Source organism: Anser cygnoides, chromosome 10 (genome assembly GCF_040182565.1).
Source record: "Anser cygnoides isolate HZ-2024a breed goose chromosome 10, Taihu_goose_T2T_genome, whole genome shotgun sequence".
Classification (NCBI taxonomy): Eukaryota; Metazoa; Chordata; class Aves; order Anseriformes; family Anatidae; genus Anser; species Anser cygnoides.
This window is the reverse complement of record NC_089882.1, coordinates 1,377,517-1,404,144: the sequence shown is the minus strand read 5'-3', so window position 1 is coordinate 1,404,144 and position 26,628 is coordinate 1,377,517. Positions and strand designations below refer to the sequence as shown.

Here is a 26,628-nt window from a genome sequence, read left to right as displayed (position 1 = left end):
GGGGTTTGAGCTTCAGTGCACAAGTGAGGAGAGAAGCCGAAGGAGGGAACAGAGCAGCCAGTTGGATTCGCGTGGTGCTTCTGCATGTGCGTAGCGCAGAAACACCTCAGCACAGTTCGTAGTCCCCAGACTGCTGTCAGGACATGGTGTTACCCCAAGGCTCCTTCCCCTATTCAGTAGGCATGGGAATATTTCCGTGTTTCTTTATCTCATTTATGTTGCACATATGGTGTAGGATTCATCTCCCTTAATGTTAGCCGTATACAGTTACACATCTACTAAAGAAAAGAGTGAAGGAAAAGCTCCGAAGTTCTCTCGTCCCAGTATCTTATCAACTATTTTAGAATGGGATGAGCTGCTCTTCAGAGTTTTCTGTCTCTACGTATGGAGGACATTTAGTTAACTTGTGTAGAGAGGTGATTAACTTTGAAATAGCTGAAGTTAGGTGAGATGAATCCTACCAATAGAGAATTTTGCATTCAGTGAACTCACATGGCAACAGTTATCCCAGATCTTCTTTCAGCAATATCTGCAAAGCATCCAGCAATGGTGCTGAGAGCTGTCAGAGCAAAGGGCAAACTGTTTTTGCTCAGACATTGTGCAAGTTGACATAGTACTCAAATGCAGCAAGATATCCTGGCACTAGAAGGAGCATGATGAAGTCAGCTGAAGAGGGTGACCTGTGGAGGCTTACATGTGAGAATTAGATGTTTTAATTTAGTGATATCAGTGTAGGGGACAGGACTAAGAATCGTGGTGATACTTACAGGCTTCTAAGGCTTACAGGCTGTACTTAGGGAGGGAGGGAGAGATGTGTGCACAGATGCTTATTTATATATGTGCATTTGTGTACACACACAGACCAGCTTTCCTTGATTTTGGAAGGTGTTTTACAAAGAAAAATTATTTATAACTTTTTTAAATTATGGGGAAGAGAGCAATGTATCAGTTGTGAATTATTAACTGAAAACAAAACATTACGATGGAGCTTTCATATTGCAAGTGGAATTAAAAAGCTATGTAAAGGTATTTCTAAAAGAGTTAACCTTGGATAAATACATGATTGGTGTGAAATGGTGAAGAATCTTTCCCTTGGCCCTCAGGTGCAGGAGAGGTGGCTGAAGGAGCTGGGCACTGCAGTACTTGGGGCAGGCACATCAAATTTAAAATAGTCTTGAAACCACCTCAGGTTGCATCTGCAATGGAACTGACTCTTTGATGACTGGGATTTACGAAATTAAAAGAACAGAAGAAAACCATATTTAGCACAATTCCTTTCTTCTCTGTGTCAGGCGTAATGTGATAGCAACAGATTTGGTAATATTTTGTTTGATTTGTTGGCTTTGTGCACCTTTGAGCCCAGTAGAATGTTACCTCTTCATCTGCGGCCTTCCTTCCATGGTAATCTCCAGATGCCGTAACTAAATATGGAGTTGTAGTGTTAAACTAGTTAGAAATGCATCTAATTACACCAGAATTGTCCTAACCACTGTTATGCTACATGTGAGATTCATGTACTTTATCATAACTAATCCATTTACAGTTTCATTTGTTTGTCCAGCTCTTCGCCAGGCCAAGATCTTTGTTGCTACAAAAAACCAGCTAACTCTCTAACAATGATCAACCTGAAAATCTGCCAGTCTTGAATGAACAAAGGAGGATAATTGAAGTCATTTACAATAATTGCATATTTTAAGCTTTCAATTTATTTTTTTCTTTATTTATAATTTATGCTTTGATTATATGTTAATGCATCACTGTGACTGAGCATTGCCTGGTAAGTTGGAGGGGAGTTTGATACTAGTCCTAGAGCAGTCTGGTTTTGATATGACATTAATTGCAAGATTAATATCTGTCTTAAGCCACAAGAAGTAGGATCTCTTCTTATATCAAGATAACAGGCTTAATTTTCTGTGTGTCTTAAGGACAGCGACAGCAATTCTAATGATAGAATTTTCTTCAAAGTACTTGTAATTGAGGAGAACAGAGTAGGAAATAAAATCTGCTGCTGTGTTTTCTGAAAAGAAACCGTTTTTCCCCTTCACACCCCTGCCCTGACCTTGAGGGGGGAAAAACAGCCAAATTTCAAGGCTGTTGTTCTTGGCCTGTCTAAAAATCCATGTGTTTCTGATGGTAGCAAATATTCCTCCAAGGTCAGCATTGGTCTCTGATATCTACCCTGCTTCTCTGGTTACGGCAAGCACGTGCAAAGCTATTTGCAATGAAATAGTGAGACTGAGAGGCCTGTTTGCACATCAGTGCATTCATCACCACGTTACATGATATTGTTTTCAAGCATAGAAGATAATAGGGAACTGGTGGACACCATAAAATATTCTCTGTTGGTTTCTTTACCTTCTCTGTTAAATGAACTGTGAAAGAAGCAAACCCCAGAACTCTGGTGGAAGTGAGGAGGGATTGCAGCAGAATTACCACCCATGCCAGAATGTTACCTAAACACACTTCAAGCTAATAAAAATTTTACATTTTATTCTTATTTTATTCTTATTTTATTCTTATTTTATTCTTATTTTATTCTTATTTTATTCTTATTTTATTCTTATTTTATTCTTATTTTATTCTTATTTTATTCTTATTTTATTCTTATTTTATTCTTATTTTATTCTTATTTTATTCTTATTTTATTCTTATTTTATTCTTATTTTATTCTTATTTTATTCTTATTTTATTCTTATTTTATTCTTATTTTATTCTTAGTTTTTATTTTCTATTTTATTTTTTATTGTATTTCTTTCATTTTTCCCCCCAAACAGCCCAAACTTTTCAGAAGTTTTCAAAGCACCTGTAGCCTCACAGGTTGCCTGGAAAGGAAATCCCTTTTTCACTTCTGAAATGAACCCCAAAATTGGGAAGTCCCAGGAAGATAAATGGGTAATATTTTTAAAGTTTAGTAATCTGTTACTGAGTGCTCCCACATGCACAACCTTGGCTTCTAATGAAGGAGCCAGTGAAGAAAATTACTCTGACTGAATAGCAAGTTGTGGTTTCTCTCCCAGGACTCTACTCACCTGCTGAACTGTGTTTTAAATAGTTATCTGGCTGCACTTTAGGAATTGTTCTTGGCATGTTCACAGCTCAATTATTATAAACTTTGATCTGAAATTTGATGGTCAAATCAATAACAAGGTTATTAAAATTGCACCAAGTATTTCATCTGAAAAAGGGTAACTCTTGGTAGTTGTCAGTATTTTCCATTACCGAACATTTTCTAGTTTTGTGCTTTTGGTAATATAATACAAAAAAAATTGCTACAAATTGTTAAAGAAAGAACATCTTTCAAAGGACTAGTTTTCCTTCATTTTCCTACCTGCTGTCTTTGCTTACAAATTTTGTTTGAATTTGATTGAGAAGCCCTTGTTACAATTTCACACAAAGAACACTGCGAGACAGGTTTTTAAGATTATGTAAGTTCCTGGGTTTTTTTTCTGCATGCAGTTGTTTTTCATTATTAACTTTGTGTTATATTCCTAGGATGTTCCTGGGATTAGACTTTTTGCCATTTTTTAATAAAGCTTTTAATTATTTTTCATCTACAAACCACATCTCAAACCAACTGTGAAGGAGTATACAAGATGGTGGCGAATCTCCAACAGATCTAATGCCTTGTGGAAAAGATGAAAGGTTATAGTTTGGGTTGAGGCTTTTTTTTTTTTTTCCTGTTAGTTGTAATTGAATTTATTGAGATGCTAGAATAGAAGAGCTTCCTATGGGTTTATCTACATTTTTTTTTGATAGTTATGTCCTACTGTTCAGAGCAGGGCCAGAATCAGTGGCCCTTGCCTGAACCTTGCCTGAAGTATCCTGGGTGAAATTATTACAGACCCAAAATGATGATTGTGCACTGCGTAGCACAGAGCAGATGTAATAACTCAAACTGGTAAGATTCACATAATGTACTGAAAGAAATGTTGAGGCATAGTCTAGAGAGTTTGGCAATAATGTGCAAGTAGAAGGGCAGCTGACATGGTGACATTTTAACAGGCAGAACTGAAGCTGTGCTTCTTAGCTGCTTTGTTAGCAGTGAGGCTGGGACGGAACAAAGGAGCATCTACCATGGAGAGGGCAGAGCTTTCATTTCCTGTTGCTTTATAGTGTTGTGTTTAAGTACATCCCAGTACAGCAGTTTTGGCTGTTTTGAAAAGAAATTTTATCATATTAGTATTATGGAATATAAAATATTGATGTTATTGACTAAAATAATCATAACTAGTACCAGCTTGGTACCGATACTAAGGCAGAGCAGTCTTCTGTTATTTTCTAAAATTTGTAGCTGTTTGGTTTTGAGAAGAGAGCAATTTCTAGCAGCATTTCTGGTTTTATGTGTGGCAATTGGTTTACCCTCAAAAAAGAGAAAGTAAACTATCAAATATAAATGTGTTTCTTGAAGATTTGATAGCTGAAGAGAAAGAAGAATATAACATCAGGCAGCATTTATGGATATGTTTTAGTGACATTCTGTGGTTCAGGAACTCACAAACTGTTTCAGGCTCTGTTTTGCTTGTGAATTTATTTATTCTAACTGGAAATGTGATTCTCATGAAGGACGGTTATAGAAAAATGAGCTGAAAGCCTTACAAGAAACATGGAAACAGTAAATACCTTCTCAGAAGCTAAAATTGATACCCTGTTCTTTATTTTCTTCTTGTTTTTCCTAAAAATTATTTTCCTTTTCATTTATTTTCACTTTTTTGCCCATGTGATCCATTTTACCCCAGTTTCTGCTGGATTCTGTTTTTCCCTTATCCATTCTGTTTCATTCACTATTTTTTGTCGTTGGCTCTACAACAACCTAACGTGAATGAGAGTTTATCTGGGAATATCAGTTTACTGAACTTAAGATATTTGTCAAAAAATTATCCTAATCTTAAATGGCTTGATGGATTTTTTTCATGTTATTGAGAAGAAAAAAATATTTCTTCTCTCAGCCTTCTCTACATTAACTGTGATACTACTAAAAATATCCAACATTGACTTTTTATTTTGGTGACTGTTTGGGTATTTCTTTTGAGGGTGTGAGATTTGTTCCTTTCCCTGGTTCATGCCCTGTTTGTATCCATGCTGCATTTTGGTATGCTATCTAAGTCAGTTAATCTTTCTCAAATTTATGCATATTTGAAAAATTACAAGGATTGGTTCCTTAACAAGGGGAGCTTCAGTTGAACTACCATAGAATGTGGAAATTGTTCTCTATTCAAAGATTGTATGCTGCCCTGGACTTCTGTGTGCATGCATGTGCAAACATGTAGAGCTAGATGCTCCTAAAAAAAAGTCTTAAAAGGTTTAACTCCAACAATAGCTCATTGAGCATTGGTAATTAATTCCATATATAACAATCTATAAAATATATAGATAACTCACAACTCCCTTCAGGATAACCACAGCTTGGTGAACATTTATTTGTTACAGCAATGATTTTAGAGCATGTTTACTCTACTGAAAATATATTGGCATTTGTATTAAAAGTGTCATTATAAACTATTAAATTAGAATCACTAATCATGCAAAGTGTTCAGCAATCATTGCTAGATAACTGCTCAGTCATTAAAATATTTTAAAGGGTTATTGTTGGCCTCGAAAAAAAAAAAGAGTATTGCAGTATGACAGGTGTTTTTCATGTTTCTGTCTCCCAAGCTTTAAGGAATTTCTTCCATCATGCTTCATCCCTTTGGGGACTTCTGCATGAGAAGAAAAAAAAAGGGCAAAATAGCCCCCTCCTCCTCCTCCAAAAAAAATAATTCTGATATCATCTGTGTATATCCACTAATGTGCAGTTTTGTGGACTTCAGCTTCTTAGTAGTTTATCTGTTCTGTAGCTGTCCCAGATTTCTCACAGTCTCCTTTCTGATGGCGCTGAGATAAAGCAAACCTTGTGGTTAGGGACTATTACATAGAAAATATAGTATCTGCTTGTGTTATCTACATTCAGTGTACCTAAATTTAATTTTTCCTATTAGATTTTTAAGGATGAAGCATTTGTGTCTGCTTGCCCAAGGAAACGTGTCTGTAGATCGCTTTTTTGTTGTTCTGTTTCCTATGGAGAATATTGCATTGAAAGAGTGTTGAGATGTACATAACTTTTTTTTTTTGAAAGAACAAATACAACAACTGACATTTTAATGAAAAATCAGTATTATATCAATTCGTACTTTTCATTTCAGTGCTGCCCTCCTTACCAGATGTTTCTACTATTGCCCATCTTATGTTTCTCTAGCTATTTCTAACATGTAGGCATAAATCTTGGTTTAAATTTACCTCACTGAGGCAAAAATGTAATTGAAACACATAGGGATCAATGCAAACTATATAAGAAACTATGAATTATTTTTCTAGCCCACTAGGTACTGATATCTCATGAAATACTACCATAATTTTTCTTCTGTTGACTAAGTAAGTGTTTCAGCACAGTAAGAAAAAATGTTTCTCTTTTCCATGTATTCTTTTCTATATTAAGATTTTTTTTGGCTCTTCTTTTTCCTCACTCTATTTATTTATTTATTTTTTAATGTTTCACTTAGAAATACTCATCAGTCATGATCTTTTGTATTACGTGTGCACAAAGTAGTAATACAACTATAGTTTTGATATAAAGGGGTACACACCTCCAGAAATGCATTGAATTAGAGTAGTTATATTACATGAAATGTCTTCTTCATAATTAAGGAATGATGTCTACATTTGTAACACAGCATTAACAGGTCACTAACACATTAAAGATGGGCTTCAGAGATGATTCAAATGTTTAATACTCATGGTTCTCAGGCTTTCCTACCAAAATAGTTTGGGCTTTTTTTGATTCTAAATGAAAAAAAAAAAGTGGATTAAATTAATATTTGATTCCATTTCAAATTGCAAGGTGCATTTTTGCTACTATCAATACAGTACAGGAGCAGTTGAAACAATTCCATAGGTTTTCACACTTTATTCGAAGTATTTTCTCATGGCTTGCCTTCACACAACCTGTCATGATGTTTTGCTTACTTTTATCTGCCTGCAGGAAGGTGAGCCAGTACGCCTTTCAGTTCAGTTCTGGTTTGGCTTCTCTGATATGGGAGTAAGGAATGAGGGGAAAGGTGGGACAGCCTTCCTGCTGGGGGCTGTTGAGCAGAGTGCTGCAGGAGCCCAGCAGAGGACTGAGGGTTTGCAAGCCGTGTGATGAGACAGATGTGGGAGGAAAGGCTGTGGTGTGCTGCTGCTCTGCAGACCGTGGTGAATGCAAATGGAACCAATGAAGCTCTGCTTTAAATTCAGTTTTTTGTTGAACCATTTGTTTTGAATTGGCAACCAGAAATATTTTTCATAGTTTCCATTATAGTAAATTGTATAGCAATTGATAGGAATTCTGATCCCCTTTTGATTTATATCCGAAGACTTGATAAAGGTGTACAGTCTTGAAACAGGAAGCAGAAGTGTGCACAGCTGTCCATTAAGTGTCATGAATGAGAGCCTTGAGCTCACTTGCTTTGCGATTAAAAAAAATAATAAATATATATACATACCAGTAGCCGATATACCAAAAAAAAAAAAAAAAAAAGAATAAGGATGGATCAAAATATTCTGTGACAGTTCATGCTCTGATTGATTTTATGTTGTGCATACATGAATGTCCAGTTAGTTTAAATAAAACACAGGAAGAGTTGCGTTTAGAGTTGAAATACTGAGCTATAACAAACCCTGTGTAAAACATCCTGGAAAGGATGTCATCTCTTTTCAGAAGAGAATGTCTGCAGCAAACCCCCATATGAATTAGTTTTCAAGTAGCTGTGTCCTAGTACAAACCTTATTTTGTCCTTCAGATAATAGTAGTAAGGAACACAACAGAGAATTCTGAGTATTAAGAGGAAAAAATACTACTGAATTACTGTCATTTGGTAAATATTACTTCCGTAATAGCAGACAGTTCTTGTTGTGTTTATACACCATGTAAAAGTAGTATGCACAACACTTTAAATCTGCTAGGTAAATGAACCTCACATCTGTTTTTCTAATATTTCATATTTGATTTATTATTTAGAAATTCCTTTTTATTTAAGTTGCTTTCAGTCAAGGGGATTATTAGGAAATATTTCTCATTTTAATTTTATGAAAGATTTGCAAAGGGAATCTATATGCAAAATAAAGTCCAGTGTTGAAGCCTCTTTATGTCATTTTGTGTTTTTTTAAAAATCAGTATCTGAGTGGGAGCTTCAGGATGCTGAGCACTTGCAAGGGGAAAAAAATGAGCAAATGATCTGTATTTTTATCTTTATTAATTAGTAGTTGATGTCTTCTGAAAATTTTGTACCACCAAGCATGGATGATGAGGATTTAAAAACTCTGATCCTTTTTTTAAGCTGTGGTTAGGTTATTTCTATTTATTTCTTTTTCTGAATTAATGAAATATTATAGCAGGTGTCATGTGGAGATGATGAATTACACAGTTCTCAAATAATTATTTTCTTTTTGTAATACTGGAAAAAACTCCTGGATTTAACATACTATCTATTACTTCAAAAAATAAATGTTTGTTTTTTTTTCCAGCGTCTTGTTGAAGCTGCAGAAGATGCTTACCTGAAACATGAGTTTGATGCTGATTTGCAGGTAACTAATAATAGATTTCTTCAATATTTGTCAAAAGAGTATGGATTTATACAATAGCTTAAGTGAAGAACTGCTGTAGAAGGCCAGGTCTGTGAGTAATAGAAGGATGCTGATTACAGAAGATGGAATTAATGAAGGCTGGCTCAGTATTTTGACAGGTTACACATTCAGGATGTGTGTGTTGAGAGACCTGGCAGGTGGATTTTATTCTTCTAGAGATTTCATTTAAATTCTTTGCATGTCTGCCTAGGTCAAGATATTTAAACTCAGTAATTAGCAGCATGTTTCATTGTTACAGTGCACTGGCAAGGAATTGTTCAGTAGAAGAGTTGAATTTGCAGATGGGGTGGGACCCATGGGGATGGGATTAGCGTGACCTTGATTTGAGCAAATGGTTTGCCTTCGGATCTGTGTCTAAAGCAGACACTGTTCTCTTTTTCTTTTCTCTTTTACCTAGAAGCCCTTAGAGCCAGACCATTATTGTCTGAATATATTGCCTTTAGGAATAACTAGGGAGGGAAGAGGCAGCTCACAGTTAAAAACGTTTCAAAGAAAAATCTTTGCTTAAATGAAGGGCGTAGTTAAAAAACAGATTAATTTAAAAGAAACAAGTGATCTAGCCTAATAATGGGAAATTTGACAGAAAGTGTTACTCAGTAGTTAAATGTGTAACATCTTACCTTTGAATTCCCGTATCTTTGGTTTCCTGAACACCATATTAGGGGGAGTTTTGTTTACTTTGACTTCAGCTATCTAGAATTAATTTTAAGACTTTCTGTGAATATTAGCCATGTGTCCATTTAAACTTTAAGCTTAAGCATTAAGGGAAACAGAGACTTTTCCTGCAGGCTTTTCCATACATTCAACTAAGGAATACGCAGAACTGTAAGTTCTGTTTTCAGAATTTACCATGGTTACTTCCAGTAATCACAAAACATTTTCCATTTTCTTTTAATGAAAAGTTGAAAAGTTGATACAAGTAACCAATTTCTGTGCAGAAAAAAAAAAAAAAGTGAACTTTTCAGAGATAAGGATAAAAAAATCAATTTAGCAGGCTGTGATGCTGAGGTCTGTCACAGCAAGTTGTAGTAAAGATAAAATGAGAGCATTGGAAGTGATTATTCATATTATTGTTGTGTTCAATGAATGCTGACTTCTGTATTCAAATGCTTTAGAGCTCTGTTACGTTCAAACCTTTTAGAGGTGTGCTGTATTTTATTTTTTGCACTTTGCCTTGAAGAAATAGGAGCTATTGTCTGGAAAAAAATCAGAAATGCTTTATAGAATTTTTTTTCTTTTTTATTCTTTTTTTTTTTTTTTGAGACCTACAGTAAGTGCTTCTTCACTGCAGGATAGTTCTCACTTTGACAAAGTCCTTCATTTGCGGAGGCTTTGAAGATATTAACGCTTTCAGGAAGCCAGTTAAAAGCCATTTGCCATTTGTGTCAGCAGCATTAACAGGACAATCAAATCTTTGTGTAGAGCTCTGTTGTTTATTACTGTCACGGTCCATTAAAGCTAATCAATTGTTAATCTTGGTTTCACCGACCCCTTTGCAACCCTTGCTGTGGGTGATTGTTGTTCTTTATCAAAAAACTCATAATACCATCTGCTCAAAATAAAATAATGGCCGGAATGATTTGATAGCGTACGTTCAAGTGGAGAGGGACAGAAGGCTTATATAAAATATAGTATATATAATTTTGCTATCGAAGAGGAATTTTTTTGGTGTTTGTATTGCCTCGGCCAATGTGTAGGAGACAGGATTAAATGCTTAGAATTAGTGTTGTGTGATACAGTACCAGTCTGTGCTCTGTGTGCTCAGATATTCTGGAAATTCAGAAGGCACAAAAAGAAAGTGCAGTTGTACCTTTTATTGGTCCAGCATCACCCCCTATGTCTTGAGGACAGAATAGATAATATTGTGTCAGTAGATAAAAATGATAAAAGTGAGAAATAAAATTATATTAATATTTTTATTGACTGCAAAAAATACCAACTTAAAAGAATTGGAAAAATTTATTTTTTAGACTGCTCGTATTCTCTTCAGCAATGCTGAAACTATATTATTTGCTTAGGCTAGACCTGGTCCATTGTAGTTATTTTTCTCAGTAAGATTACTAGTTTTGTATTTAGTTACTCTGTAGGTATTCTAATCAATATACTGTAATACTGTATAATGATCGAAGCATTCAGCTATCTATCCCTGGGCTGAATCTATTGGCACCACCAAACCCAGCCCTGTAGTTATAAATAAAACTCCCAGAGAATTGAAAGAAATAAATCAAAGTAGGTGATAGGATGTTTAACTCATCAGCGTTATATATTGAATGTTTGAGTAATGACCAAACTATGAACTGGTGAGAGCCGATGTCAAAGCATTAACCTGCAGTATCTGGGTTTGGGAAAATTGTTTGTTTCCTCGGTTAGGGATGCAAACTAAGAGCTGCAGCTATAGCAAGTTACAAGGAAATGACCTTTTAAGAGTCACTTATTTGAACCTTTAACCCAGTTCAGGGTTTTTCTTACTGTTGGGTATGGTTTCAAATTATTCGGTGTTACTAAAGACTCTTCAAATAGATGTTAAGTGGAATAAATATGTTGAATAATGTATTTGGGTATATAAGATATATTACTATCTATATTGGCATGCCAAGTTGTCTTGTCACAATATTTCCACAGATTTAAATGATCACTCTTGCTTCATACAGGACACTGTGTCTGTGCTTGCCTTTGTGGAAAATGGAGTAAAGTATAGTCCATTTGTCCTGAATCTTGCAGCTTTAACATAATGAGAAAAGCCATACAGGGGCTAAGTGCCAAGCACAGACCCAGCAAGAGTGCTGGATATTACAAGTTTTGAATTGATTCTACAGCACGCTTTAGTTTTGTTGACATATTGTATGTCAGAGAAATATTTGGGGTGGGGGGAGAAAGAGAATATTATCCTTTTCTTGAGGGGGGATGATCTATTAGAAAGAATTTTCAGATTGTTTATTATTATTGTTAACTGAAAATTGACTTGATCATTTACGTGCCTTGTGCTTGGGTAAACTGCCTTGTCATAATTCAGTGGAACGCCATGGTGAAGCTGGTGATCAGAGCTAAGGAAGAGTCTTTGAAGGGGAATACTCTTCCCCAGAACTGTCATGTACACAGGAACTTGTATATGCAGCTGATACAACTGCACACATTTACAGGCTTTGTCCTCCTACCACATTTTCTCAAACCGTTAGAAACAGGACAGTTTTAGTTGCATGAAAATACGCTGTCATGATGCCTAGCTGCCCGTGTTATGCAGTTACTATTGAGGTGCTAAAGCACACTTAAAATGCAGTCATGTGGTCTGTGTTAGCACCAAAGTCCTCTCCAATATTGTACTATTTATATGACTGTATCGAGATCTGTTACAGTACTGTACTTCTGGTTTTCAGTAACCTCAGGAGAAGGATGCTTGGCAATGGAGCTGATACTAGAGTATGACCAATGCTCAATGGAGCAGTAAAAGTAACTTTTGAAATTCAACTGCTTGAAGTAGAGCTTAAACGTAGATGTAAAGGTATAACTTAAATTGCTGCTTTTTTATTTTAATTCTGACCTAATGTTTATTTAACATAATGATACCATGCAAAACTTTACAATGATGGATTGTTAAATGCTTAGGTATTTAATTAAACTTTAATTGAATAGATAGTAATTACATATCAGTTACTGAAAAATGTCAGAACAAAAGCTAATTAAGAACAGCTATTCTACATAATCTTATTAAATTCTTATTGTAACATATACATTATATTCATCTTAGCATTTTAGAGAAGTCTGCATATTTATTATCTCACAAATTTTGAATGAGGCACATAACTAGATTTACACTCTAGTGGTATTAATACTTTTCTGGCTGTTAGAACTACGCCCACAAGCCTGAAGTCAGCTCTTGAAGTGTCCTGAACACCCACAATCGAAAGGGAAGCCTGATGGATTCGTGCGCTTAAAACCAATGACTTAAGTGACTTTTTGAAAAGTGTGTTTAAAATAGCAGTGGAACATCTGATGTTTGATGTGTTTCATGGATTATTTGTCTAAGCTGCTTACTCTCTAAATCTGAAATCAATCTTTCTAATCTCCAAACCTGGAAACCTAACATGAGATCTGACAGTCTAACTTTTTCTAGTGCTTCCTTTTTAATGCTTTGCAGACTATCTTGCTCTCAGCTATGTTGTTATGGGGTGTGGGTAGCGTAACTGTAGCTCATAACACGGTGTGAAGAAGAGATCCTTAACTAACACCAGTCTAAATGATTAACTTTTCATGGTCCTGAGGAACTCTTGCAGGGGTAGCTCTGATGCCTGGAAACGTTACAGTTGGTTCAGCTGTAAAATCTGCCTCTGGAGCTCTTCAGACCCGAGATGCATCACACAGGACCTACTCTCCAGGGGTTCGTCTTTGTGTTCCTCTAACACTTGTGATTATGTGACTTGTTCTTCTTTAAGGTTATACACGTCTAGCCGAAGGCATAATTTGGATACAGCTATGATGCAGAGATGCTGCCAAGACCTGCAGACGTTTTGTTGTTATTGTGTTTCATGAATAGTTCAAAGTTTTCTGTACTGATCAAAAGACGAGGGAGATCAAGGAAAGACAGTAAACGCAGAGTTCAGAATGTGGTTAAAAAACAGCAAAGCCCTGAACTCTTAAGAATAATGCTGCAGTTTGAGGGCTTAAAATACAGAAAAAGTGGAATAAAAGTATGAGCATCTAGTGTCAGTGAACTACAAGGCATAAGAGGATGCTGTTAAATGATAAAAATCATTGTTTAGTGTCCTTATTTGGTTTTAGTGTTTCCTTTAAGTAATATTTTTTTTTCCAGAAAACGCTTCTATACTTCTTCCTGAATGGAAAACAACAACAACAACAACAAAGTTTTTTGCTGTTCTTAGTTTCTCAGTTTAGTTTTACTCATGTTGATTTCTGTGAGCTGAAAGCAAGGACTTCTCAACTGCTCTAATAGCGGAAGTGCCACAAACTGTCTTGCAGATCCTCAGCTGTAAGGATGAGCTGTTGCAGTGGAGAGCACTTCAGCTTGTCTGCTCTTTGCTCTTTACTTCTTAAAGTTGGGAAGGGAAAAGAAGAAAAGCTAAATGCCTATGAAGCTATGAAGATATTGGTGAATTTTGGATGTTACTGGTTAAAGACAGTGATATGGTTTAGTGAAGGACTTGTTAGTGTTAGGTCAGAGGTTGGACTCGGTGATCTTGGAGGTCTCTTCCAACCTAGATGATTCTGTGATTCTGTGAAAGATTCTCTAGAATTGATGCACAGAAAGTAACCTCCTGAGGAAAGTTACACCAGTTCAATCTCACTCATTAAATACAAATGTAGTACTCTTGCCTGGTGATGTCTGCTTTACATTATTACAGAAAGCTGAACCATAGAATTCCCAAAGAGTAGTATGACTGAGCAGTTCCTTAGTCTCCATGACATTGTTCCTGTTGTATTTATTTGTCCCTTTACTATGTTTGCTTGCTACCAGGAATGAGAAGGAAATAGCTTTCTCATCCCCAGAGTGTTTTCAAAATTTCAACTTCTCCGCTTAAACACTGAGCTGTCCCAAAGCTTTTTCTGAGCAACAGAAACCTCCACTTCAGGACAGCTTGTAGTCACATAGGTGGGGCACTCAGTGAGGATACGGGGCCTGTTCAAGCTGCTTCTCCAGTGAACATTAAATTATATATATGACGTGAAACAATTGCAACAGAAGATTGTGAGACACTCTGCTAAGAAAAAAACTGGTGGATGGGGCTGTTGCTTTGGCTCTGAGGTCCTCGTCAGAGTCTCTCTTCTGCTTGGTTCAGGACGTGGATCTGTGCTGCAGCATAAGTCTTTTCCCCTCTGGTGCAATTCTGCAAAAGAGAAATTTATTTTCCAAAACCAGGAAGAATCACACATCAGGACTAACAGCAATAACAAGATCGAACAGAAAGTATTACACACATATAATGCATATATACAGATCTTCCTTTCCCATGCTCAAATCGTTAAGTGTTTCCAGGTTGCTTTTTTATGCTTTTTGTAAGCATCTATAAGAATTAGAGACACGTTTCAGAGAAATAAAAGCTGAAATTCTTGCATATTCACATAAATTCACAGGTTGAGGTTAGAAGCAAAACAGAAGTTTTCACTAGAATAGTGATAAACTCAGTGTTTGCAGCACTGAATGCTCTTTTATGTTTTTTTGCAAGGCAATTCTCTTATTCCAATAGAGCAATAAGTCAGTACTGTACATGTGAAAGGATAACGAGGTACCAGAAACAGTCAGTCAAATTAAACAGATATGTTCACTTTCAAGGAGTGGGAAAAGAAAAAAAAAGTCAGGAAATGAACTTTTAGCAGAAAATCAAAGACAATACTTTATGCTGCAGTTTTAACATGGTGATATCAGCCTTAAAATCGGGTTGAATTTTGTCATATCAAGCTGGGAGGAAGCCCGCGAGATCTTTGCTTGTGACCTCAAAAAGTTTCCTCTTTCAACACACCCAACGTTCCTTCCCCAAATACTCAAACGAGAACAGCTTCTGCCAGTGTGATTGCCTTTCCATAGGGTGAAAATAGCATGGGATCTGTGCAGGCCACAGCTTGCAGCTGAGAAGGCAGCGACTGTCCCTGCATTTCAAGGCAGGCTGCCATTTGGGAAGTGGAGCACCCGCCTGGCCCCAGCTCCATGGCTCTGGGTGGGCCATGGGAGAAGGAGCAGAAAGCTGAAGGGAAGCAAGAGGAAAGCGCGGCTTGGGAGAGGAAGACTGGGGAGGGTGCAGAAGAAAGCAGCATCAGTGGGGTAGAAGAGGTAGGTGTCACAAGACTGTAAAGTGCCAGAAAGAAGGTTGTAAAAGGAGAAACAAGTAAGTAATGTATAAAGGCAAAGCTGTGAAGTGTTAATTGCTTTGTGGTTTAAGAGTACTGACAGTAATCTTTTTGTAAGCCTCTCAAATGCCATTACCTTAGCTTACAGTGAGGCTAAAATGGAGAAACCATTTTCAGCATTTTTTTTAAACAAAACTTTTTTCCATGCTCTTCAGTGTCAGGCTAGGCAATTATATAAACAGTAATAAGCTGTCTGACATAGGCTTCATTATAAAACAAAGGAAACCCTCAGAGAGTGAGTGGATAAGGTTCAAATGCGCATAAAAATGGGTTTCAGAGAACTTTGGCAGAATGAGTATGCATAGGAAGTAAAGGAGGAATGCTGCATAGCAATAAGGGAAAATATCCCAATGTTCTTGAAAAACATATGCTCCTTGAGATTGCCATAAACCTCTGAGAAACTTGTTATCATTGTTGGAGCAGACAGAGCTCGTGTGTTTAAAAACGGCTCTCTGGTTTATGGGACTATCAATTTCCAATTCTGACAAATCAGGAAAGCAAATAAAGAGCCAGAGGAAAGGAGAAATGACCATGTGAGATGAAATTAGGCTCGCCAATACTTAGTGTCTGGTGTAGAGGTGATAGCAAGCAGAAATTTGGAATCAGAATATCTTTTCAGTGAGCAGTTGTTTGAATTAGTTGTCGAGACTTGCACCCTGGAAACTGGATTGAATTAGTGAGCATCTTTCCCTTAGGAAAAAAGAGAGCTCGTCACCTGAAAAAGCTTTATAACTAGCTTTTAACTTTTTCCTGCAGAAAGCGCTAGCTGCTCCTCAATATGATCTGTGAGCCTTGTGCCTTTGGGCTGGCCGGCAGGCCTGCCCTCAGTGTGGGCATCTTCCCGAGGGCAGCCTGGGGTGCTGCTGGGCTCCTGCTGCTACTTGGGTGGCGGTTCTGGGGATTTTGATCCTGTCAAGGTTCAGAAACGCTGCTCTGGCTTAGCTTTCCTTTATCTGTGGCTATTCAGTTTGTATCAGGCAATACAAGGAGGAGGTGATGTACAGAGTGTGTTTTGTTTTTTTTTGTTTTTTTTTTTGATTTGTTGAGACTTCCATATAGGAGATGCACGGCACAATCTATCGTCAACAAAGCTGTGTGTGTGATATGTGCTTTGGCAGAACTGCATCCTTTCTGAGCTGTCTGGAAAGCACATTTTAAAAAATATATTTGAAACATGCTTAATTCTGTACGTCTTGTATTATTTTGCATGTATGTTTTGATTCTGGTATGTTGAAAGGGCGAGATGCTAAGGTGCTTAGAGGAGCAGGCAGTGCTGGAGTTAATGTTTTTATTTATAAGGCTCATTGGTCAGTGATACTGAGCTCTCCTCCAGGAAAAAAGGATCCTCAATTCACTCTTGCAAAATTCAATGCCCTATTGTTCTCATTTTTCTGAAGTCACTGTTTATAACATTGCTCTCCTTTCCCCTCTGAGGAATAATATAATTTATTGGAGCAGTTCATTCATAGACTATGCGATATCTATCTTCTGGGACAGAGATACCTTTTGCATGATGTACATACTCTTAGCTTCAAACTCTTCCTGTTTGCTTTATGTGAAAGGGTTTGTAATCACGAATATTTATGCATCCTGCTACTCAATTGTGCTGTGCTTGCTGTTTTCTGCTCTTCATAGAAAATTAAACTTTTTTTTTTCTTTTTGGCTCACACCTACCTGAAAAGCAAAAGATTTTAGAATATTACCCTATGGATTTATGATTACCAGGCAGATAGCCAGTAATAAGCAGTGATATCTGATACTACAGCCCAGACATATTCTGCTATTTTCCACCTTTTTCCTATTATCTTTAGGTTTAATAAACTATAAATGAGAGAAATAAGTGGCAGACCATCTTTTCTTTTTTTGCCTTTTTTTTTTTTGGAGGTGCTTGATGATGAGATTAAGTTAAAGGTCATATGTTCTTCTAACATGGTATTTAGGAATAGGCAAATTATTGAAAAGGGTGGAAGTAATCTATTTTTTTTTTGTGGGATAACAGCTTTTTCGCTACACAACCATCATTTTCAATGGAAATAACAGTATTACAGATAAAAATATAATGAATATATATATGAGAAAGGCAAGTCACTAAGCAGTTCATAGCTGTATGTGAGGTCACATTTCTGCCTTGTATTGTATGAAAGTGAGTAAATCTTAGAAGATCATAGCAGAAATATTTCCAGGGTATTATAGATACTGCTTATTGGGGGGGGGGGGGTGGAGGGGGGCAGTATTTTCTTGCTTTTGGCTTATAAGAAATATATTGAAAGAAAACTGGCTACATTTGTGCCTTAACATTTCAATTGCATATATTGTTTCTTTGTTTCTGGATCTCCTTTAATTGCTGACTACAAAATTAAAATACCAAGCTCATTATTTCAATCTTAAGATACAACTTGCTTTAGACTTGTGCTTTGTCTATAATTGTCGTGTCTGTGTGTTGAGCTTCATTAACTTGAAACAGAAGGAGCCCCTGCTTTTGTATTGAAGTTAATTAAAGCTGGTAATGATTATTGTCTGAAAATTTTCTGGGTTCAAGTAGGTTATTTTGCCTCTACCTCTATTTTCATGCATCATTTCATTGATCATGTGGTCGGTCAATTCTTAATACATGGGATTTGTCTGAATTCAGTGAGCTATTATTTTTTTATCATAAAAATACTCTCGCATATTTGTTTAATGGTTGGTTGAAAGCTCCTGCTTGTGAAGTAGTCACTGATGACTTTTAAACTCAGATTTTGTGAAAATTATTTGCAAAAGTAAAAAATGATTATCTTTGCATGAATAATGAGTAATAGCACAAAACAGAATAGGCAGAGCAATGTCAAGGGTCACAATTAAGGGCTGTCAGGTCTTTTTAATATAAAAATGAAAAATTCAAAATATGATAATTCTCTGCTAATGTGTAAAACTTTGAAGTGCAGTCTCCTAATCTGTGCTTTACATTCTAGTGCAGTTTTGACCATGCCAGTAGTATTAAATAATTAGGCATATAAATGGATAGTAGGTTAGTATTTGTTTTAATTATTTTGTTCAAAGCTCTTCATTTCAATGTTACATATACTGTCTGATGTGCAAATCTTTATCACTAGTTTTGTTGCTCATTTTGTAGATGTCCTGTTTAAAAAAAACAAACAAACCCCACATCATCAACAGCAAAAACAGATGAAATAATAGGATATATACTTACATGGGGGGAAAAGCATGAAAAACCTGATTGTATATTCCTTGAAAAATAATAGGCCAAGTTTCAATGAGTGTCTTATTTGCTGTTCATTAAAAACAAACAAACAAAACTCTGTAGTTTGATTTAATGCTACATTTTGTGTGTTTCAGATCTAAACTAACAACTATATAGCTAAAGCTTTCAGACTTTATCCAATTTAGCTAGTAAATAAAAAGGACTTGAGATCTTACTCTGGGTTCAGTTAGCTTTTGGAAATGATGAGCATTTGTTCAGAGAAATATTACTATAGATCCAATATGTTCCTATCAAAGATACTATTGAAAATTTTAATGGCTATTCTGTGACTGCGTGAAGTTCTTGCTGACAAAGTCAGCTGAAGAGCTTTCAGCATCATATGTAAAACTGAATTTTGCATTCAAGAACGTTCAAGCTGGGGGATGAGAAAGAGGTGTTAGTTGGAAGGGTCAGTAGAATTTTTGGGTATAGGACTGACAGACCAACTGGTTGGCAGTGAGGTGAAGAGGTCTAGCACAATTTGTAGGCCTTGTGGGAGCTTCTGGTGGGTTTGTGATCTCTGAGTGGGTTTATAGGGTTATGAAAAGGTAAAGAGGTATGGAAGCAGGTCACCTGAGATTGTGAAAGGCTGTGCAGGTCTTGGAGAGTGCAAATGCTTTCCAAAGCTTTCTCCCCATCCAACTGGTAGACTCTGCCACCCTAGCACAGTTCCTAACTGTATTCCTTCTGCATGGTCTCCTGCCTTTCTGTTGCACTCTTCTTCTCACTAGGGCACCCAAGTCAGCACACCTCTCCTATTTCAAATTGTGCCTCTGTCGCTGCAGAGGCTCTGCAGGCAGTTTAGGATCTTTTCTTGGAATGTTGGGCTACTGCAACTCATCTTTGCTCCCTTGCCACTGGCAACGTGGACAGAATGCTGCCCTGGAAGTTTTTGACTGTTTTTTGCATGGTGCCTGGCTCTTGGTAGATCATATCTCATATAAATGTTTTTCATAGCAAGCTCTGTACTATTTTTCACAAGACCTCATGCCACTTCAGGTCCCTGTAAGTTTTATCCCAAAACAAGCATCATGACTTCTCATGCATTTGTGTAATAGCTGGGGATTCGTTTGTTTCCTGCAGACTGTCAGATTAGTTGGCCCGTGGAGTTTAGTGTAACTGTTAGAGGGAGCGGTGTTCTAAGCTGGGTGCTCACCTCTTACTGAAGAGGTAAATCCTGTGTTGCCTTTTGAAAATTGTCCAATTTTTTTATTGAAATTCCCACGTGGGTAAATAGCTATTGAAGTAGCTCTATAGAGGTCAAGGGATTATTGTTCTCTTGGACAAACCCAGTTTTCCATACTTTGATGACATGCAAAATGTCAGTGAGATAAAAAGGCATGGTGGGGGGTGGAATATAAGGTGGTGTTCTGAAAAATTAGTCAGTTTGCCCCCCTTCCCCACTGCCTCCCATCCTTCAGAACTATAATCTACTGTAAATTTTATAGGCTCTACATTCACTGGAATCTATTACAGGCTATAGAATGGGGAAATATCTTAAAGGTTATTTTCAATTCAGTATCTCAAAATTTATAGTATGTACTATAAAATATTTGAATCTCAAAATGTTCATCATTTCTGGTCCAAATTTTATGCCAAATTCCACAATATATGAGCCCAATTAGCATCTACAGTTTACTCTCTATATTTTTTCTTAAATTCCTCTTGGTTTGCTGGTAAATAGCTTGCTGTGTGTTTCCTCTAAGTAATGTGTCAGTCCTTGACCTTTCTACATATGGGCAGTGCCTCTTAAGCAGGAATTTCAAGGCTTGTATGGAAACAAAGCAGTAATGAGAGAGATTCTGCTGAGAGAAGGCAGTGAACAATGCATGGTGGAGTCAGCAGATCTGAACGAAGACCCCTTGCAATCTGCATGGAAAGCTGGTAATGCAGATTTTACACATTGCTTTTGTTCACTTTAATCCAAAGGTAGTATTTCCTGTAGTACTTGGGACTGGATAGAGCAAAAGCTCTGCAGCCTTTGCCAGTCTTTTTCCATCTGTTGGTGATTTTTTTCAATGCTTTGAGAGTTGTTCCTTTGATCCATCCTATCCCAACACAAGTTTTAATCTCATCTCATTGTTTTCCCTTTGTGTGTGAGAAGACAAAACTGAAAAAGGGGAATGTTGTCAAGTCCAAAGCACTTCAGCTGATTGGGTTTCATCTTGCACTGGTGAGTCACACCCACGGTACTTGTGTAAGCCACAAATGACTCTGGTGTGGCAGGGTTGATATGGATAGAGAGTCAAGGAGACAATTTACGGGATACGATTTCTTTCATTTGTTGTCTTATCCTGTCTCTTCAGACTGAAGAGCAGTTCTACTTTTGACTGACCAAGCATTTCTGCAGTGCAAATCCTCCTTTATGGCTGTTTGATGCTGTCATGAGCTTCCCCTGTGCCTGCCTTACTCCTCACCCTAGGTGCTCACCTCTGTTTTCCAGATCAGCCCTGGTGTTCCCTTGCAAATTCAGTTAGTGGGGCACCTCATCCTGAGTGCAAGTGAGCTCCAGAAGGACAGTATAAAACCTGTGGTTTTCATTGAATTGGACTTTATAGTGCCATAAGCAGTGACATCATTTTATATACACACAAATATATAATGATGAACACAGCAAATGCAATCTTGGATGTTGGCTGGAAAATGTGGGCTCCGGGCCCAAATTTAATAGGAACTTTTGTATTCCATTCTTGGAGTATAAAAAGAAACATTTTTGTCTATTTCAACTTCTGCATTAATAAAATGAGGTCAGGAAATCTGTTAGAATTTATCTTTAAAAATGTTTTCAACCCAATCACATTGTTTTAAAAATCATTTCCGTTTGTTATCTGCACATTTAAGTAGATTCTGTTTCCTCATGATTGATTCTCTGAAGGAAAGCATTAACAGATTCCTGTAATTGATTATACTTTAATGATACATAATGGCAAGTTCTGTTTTCCATTATTGTTACCCTACATGCTGAACTGTAACAGCCTTGATACTAGAATGTATATTGATATACGATTGATTTAGTAACATTTTACCAATTGAACTGCCTTACATTAACTAAAAACATCTCTCTGTGTCTTCAACAAAAGTGGTCTTTCACACATCAGGGCAGCTATCGTACACGTCTCTGCAGACAGTCAGTTCCTCCATCACGGGGAGTTGGCAAAAGACACAATGCATCTGGTGTAGGCATTGTTTTTAGGTTTCATGGGCAAATACAGATGGGAATTGGCTGTTCTTACATTTTCGGTGTTTCACTTTAATTGCTTTTTCATTTTGATTGTGCTTTTTCACCATAGTGATCCTCTGCTGCTCTTTCCCCTACTCCTCATCCCCCAAATCGCTGATGGCAAATAAGCTGTTTGGTGGTGTCAGTGGTACTTATCTTTGTGCTAGGTATTACATAATTATTTATTGATGTCTCCTGTCCATCTGTGTAAATCTCTCGGCCTCCTGTCCATCCGTGTAAATCTCTTGCCTCTTGTTTAGATTGAAAACTCCACAGCAGGGATCACTTTGCATGCATGCGTGTGTTCCTGTGTGCATTTACAATAGCAGTGAGCACATTGGAGCCCCGTTCCATGACTCCAGCCCCTACATGCTCTTTACTGACACAAAGAGTGCAATTCAGTTGCCGCTTAACTCTTAAATGTACTACCCATCCTAACCAGAAGTTCACAGGGAAGGACAGATGATCTATGTAGCATGTATAGCTGCCACTCATGGGAAAACATACAGTACGAATTTAAACTTTGAGTTTTGCCGGCGTGTCAAAAGGGCATACAGCTGTTGTCTTCTGAATACTCAAGGGAGAAATACAGGAAGCTTAATAGCTAGAACATAATGGTGTAAAATTGGTGATGTATGTTAGAAACAGATAATGTACTGACTAAGGCTTCACAATTGTCTGTATGTAAAACTTTATTTACTGAGAGTTGGGATGTACCTAAAGTGTACAGTTTTGGACTCTGTTACTAAAATGATAGAATATGGGATAAGGGTTGCGCCCTCCATACCTTTTTCAGAATTATTTCCTTATTTTCCAGGGATTAATGTTTAGGCTTTCACATTATCAACCATAATAACCCAGATAGCTTTCTTAACCAAAAGTTTTTTTTTTGTTTGTTTGGTTTTTTGGGGGGGAGGGGGTGAATGGGGGTGGGGGATGAGGATAGGAGTAGGGGTGGGGGAAGCTGTTTGAACTTGGTAAAAATCAGTATTTAGCAGAATCAAGGTCCTTACTAAAATTCTGCAGTAATTGTGCATTTCAGTTTTAAAAGTGAAGATAAGAAGATTCACCTCTGAGGTCTCTAGATAGTTTGGCAAATTGAACTTTAAAACAAGAAATTACCACCACATAGAGATTTTTATATTTTATTGTGTTGCATACTTTTTAATGTCTTACATTGTTGTTACTTATATCTGCATTAACATTGAACACTTGAATTCTGTTAACTATAAGTTAATTATAAATATTTAATGGAATTTTGTATGACATTGATTGTAATTGAGATCTTCTGACATGCTGTTCTGAACTGCTGATAGTAACAGTACTTGCAACATTTGCTTTCATTGTCTTCCTAGTTGTAAACAGTAATATCCATTAATAAGTACTCATGATTGTGTGGTTGTGTTGTGCAGTGATTATTAGAGAATTTAATTTTACTATCAGAGAACAGCTTCAAAAAGGTAGGCACTGCAAATACAAAGCAGATTAGGTTACTCAAATGGCCTTTTCAGTGGTGATATTTGAAAAATCAGGAATGTCTGTAGTATCTACCATTCATTTTGGAATATAAATGCACAATTTATTTTCCTGTTTGTTTGCTGTTCAGGCGGAACAATTGCTGTACTGTGAAGTAAAATTTCTGCTCTAGTGTTATGTATTCTTAGCTCAGTCCCATATCCCAAAAGCAACCTGTGCACATTAATTTAAAAAGCATAAGTTCCTTCCTAATTAGTTACACACAGACTGTTAGATTTTTTCCAACTGCAAAATGATTAATAATATGTAATTAAAACTTAACCTGGATCAAGAACTCATCAAGTCTTCCTAATACTGTATAATACTGTACCCTTTCCTCAGCAAGCAAAGTGATGTTGCTCCAGCAAGGTGAAGAACTCAGGAAATCTGTTCCTGCAAACACAGTGTCACTGTCTCATGAAGAATTTCCAAAATTCCCAATTGGGGAAATTTTTCCAATATTTTCACAGTAAAAATATGCCATTCATGAAAAAATATTAAGTTAATTTTGGAAAATGTCACCAAACATATATTCGATGTGCGAAAGCTCTGTGTTAATATTCTTTATAGGTGAAGGTGTGCTAACTGGATACATGCATACAGAAAGATCGCTATTAGTCAATAGCTGCACTAAATGTTTTCTTAGAGACTGTGCAATTTCTTCTTGCCTGATTTAAAAACAAAAACATTTCCCATCTACTTGCTTCTAGGCTAAGTTGCTAACAAAGTGCAGATAAACAGCGAATAATACCTCTTTATTTATTCCTTTACATGTTAACCTTTTTTTTTTCCAAGTTTTGCTAGCAAGATACTCACAAGATACTCGATTATAGTCCAGACAAGTGTAATGAATACTGTAGAAAAGCAGGTCTGGAACATATCCCAGCTGTTCAATGGGAATAAGTATCATAACACCACGAGCCACTAGATGCCACTCTTGTTTCATCCCAGTATAAGTCTGAGAGTATTTATGATTGTTTAAAAAACCCAGCTATGCCCTCCCACCACCCAAAAAAACCCTTTAAAGATGTTCCTTTGGCATTTCAGCTATTTCACTTTTTTTCAATTAAAGTTACAATATGACCCTATTGTTTATAGTATTCCTTCCCTCTTCAGTAAAGCTATGTTTGTTTATAAATATCTCAAAGTTATCTCTAGACAATTTCTTGCCGCAGACCTCTTGCATAGCTGTTGTGCTATGTCTCATTTTTCTGTTTGGGTGGAATTTGCAAACTTTGGGCATGTGTATTCGTCTGGTTTTTGGATTGATTTCACAGGCACTTATCATGCAAGAAGCTCTAAATGGAATTTTTAAAATTCTACCAAGCACTTAGTCTTTGCATTTTTTTTTTCTCTGCTAGGTACAGTAGCAAGGTCTTGAACTTCTTGCATGTTCAGATTTTACCATTGGCAACCTCTGTGCTATGGCTGGCACAATGTTTCCATGTAAGTTGCCTGTCTGTATATTTCTGTCTCTTAATTTGCATCTTGCAGTTGTTTCTTAGCCAGGTAGTTGAAGAAGAATAGGTGTATAAATGCTCAAGGTATTTGAGACAATACAGGAAAAGCTCTTTAAATAAATAAATAAATAAATCCCTGCAACATATAATTCTAATGTTTTCTCTGCACAAGATATAATGCAGACCTAGGCCTCAGTATAGCTCAATAGAATTTTTGAATTTTTGTTTAATCTCATAAAAGAAGTTGAAACCCAAACAGAGAGACAGTTAAAATACTAAGTTTTTCTTCCAATTCCCTGTGTCTTTAAGGAAAATACAATAGAAATCTCAATATTTGTATAAGAATTGCTTCTTTTTGCATCTTGGAAAATACTTGGAATATAGTGGTCAGTTGTTTCCAGAGAAATATTTTCTTATTAATTTCTTTTAAAATTATCACTCAAATTTAGTAAGTAAATTTGTCTCACAAACTTGCTTGTTTCACAAGAAAAGGAAAAGCAAACATTTCATTATGAAGTGAGTAACACTAGACAAATACACCCTCAAATGTTGAAAAGCTCAGAGGTGAAAATAAATATCCTCTTTCATAGGTAAGACTAAATCTGTTCTCTTTTGTGTGAATTATTATACAATCTTTAATTATGTGATTTTATACTGTTTTGCATATAACCTCAAATACTTTTATTGCTGCTTTCAATGTACATGTGAGATAGCTTCTAGTACCATAAACGGTGTGTATTGTATGCCAGCCAGTCAATGAAAGTCACTTGATAGAAAAATGCACACTATTTTGTATGGAACCTGCAACAGCCCATGTGTAACCAGACTGAGTAGTGATGAAAATTATAGGCATATAAAGACCTCCTGCACATTCAATTAAGTTAGATTTAGATCTGAGTCCATTGTGGGATGTATAGAGTGCTGTGAATTGATAGAAAAATGCAGAGGGATGTATCCGTTGAGAAAGCCCTTTATCCCACCATTAGGTTCCTAGACATGAGCATCGCCAGTGGGGCTCCGTATAGAGAAATGGGATTGGGACGTCAACATGGCTAAGTACAGGAAAAGAGTTTTTGTGCATAAGAATGTGTTAGTAAAAAGGAGACTGGATTATTTAAATGAAAATAGAGCTTTCTAGAGAGCTTATTGACTGTGTTCAGATAAAAAAGTATAATTCTGTTCTTTTTAGGAAAAAAAAAAAATCACCTTAGCAGTTTATGGAATTAGCAGCCATGCTACATGTAGAAAAAGCTCAGAGCTGAGGATGCATGTGGAACCTTAACTTTATTGCTTCCATGGCTCTGAATAATAACTGTGCAACTTGAAAGCTCCCTTTTTGTCATTTGCGATGGAATGATTTAATTTATTTAAGTTTCTGTGATGAACGCTTAATGCCTTACACATGTAGGGAAGGGGATAGTCCATGACTCAGTGCTCGCGTCTTGTAACTCCAGTCTGTCTGCAATACTGCAGCGAGGAAGCTTTTTGTGGTCATTAGCAAATGCTGACCTCTCTGTTTGTATACATTGTCTTGGCCATGCAGTTGTTGAAGGGCGAGCTAAGGGGATGTGGTTAAATTAGACTGCAATTTTGTTAACTCATTTGGGACCATAGCCGATATTTGTTAAAGGTCACTCTTGAGATCTGTTCTCCCCTGCTGTCAGATCTTCCCTTTA

The 26,628-nt window shown here is 36.7% G+C and overlaps 1 protein-coding gene across 23 annotated transcripts in view; it reads left to right on the top strand.

Moving 5' to 3' along the window:
• CACNA2D3 (calcium voltage-gated channel auxiliary subunit alpha2delta 3) overlaps window positions 1–26,628 on the top strand; it is a 531,247-nt gene that overhangs the window by 201,471 nt on the left and 303,148 nt on the right. For 20 of the 23 annotated variants that reach the window (XR_007158072.2, XR_007158070.2, XR_007158069.2 and 17 more), the window contains one exon: window positions 8,539–8,598. The exons of 1 other annotated variant lie outside the window; for it this stretch is intronic. Coding sequence is in view for 19 of the 22 variants with exons in the window: in XM_013188465.3 (XP_013043919.1) it covers window positions 8,539–8,598 (60 nt within the window). In the remaining 3 variants the exon portion in view is untranslated. Of the gene's footprint in view, window positions 1–8,538; window positions 8,599–24,853; window positions 24,939–26,628 lie in introns of all 23 variants that reach the window. 2 more of the 23 variants (XM_048047530.2, XM_048047531.2) reach the window with 1 other exon arrangement.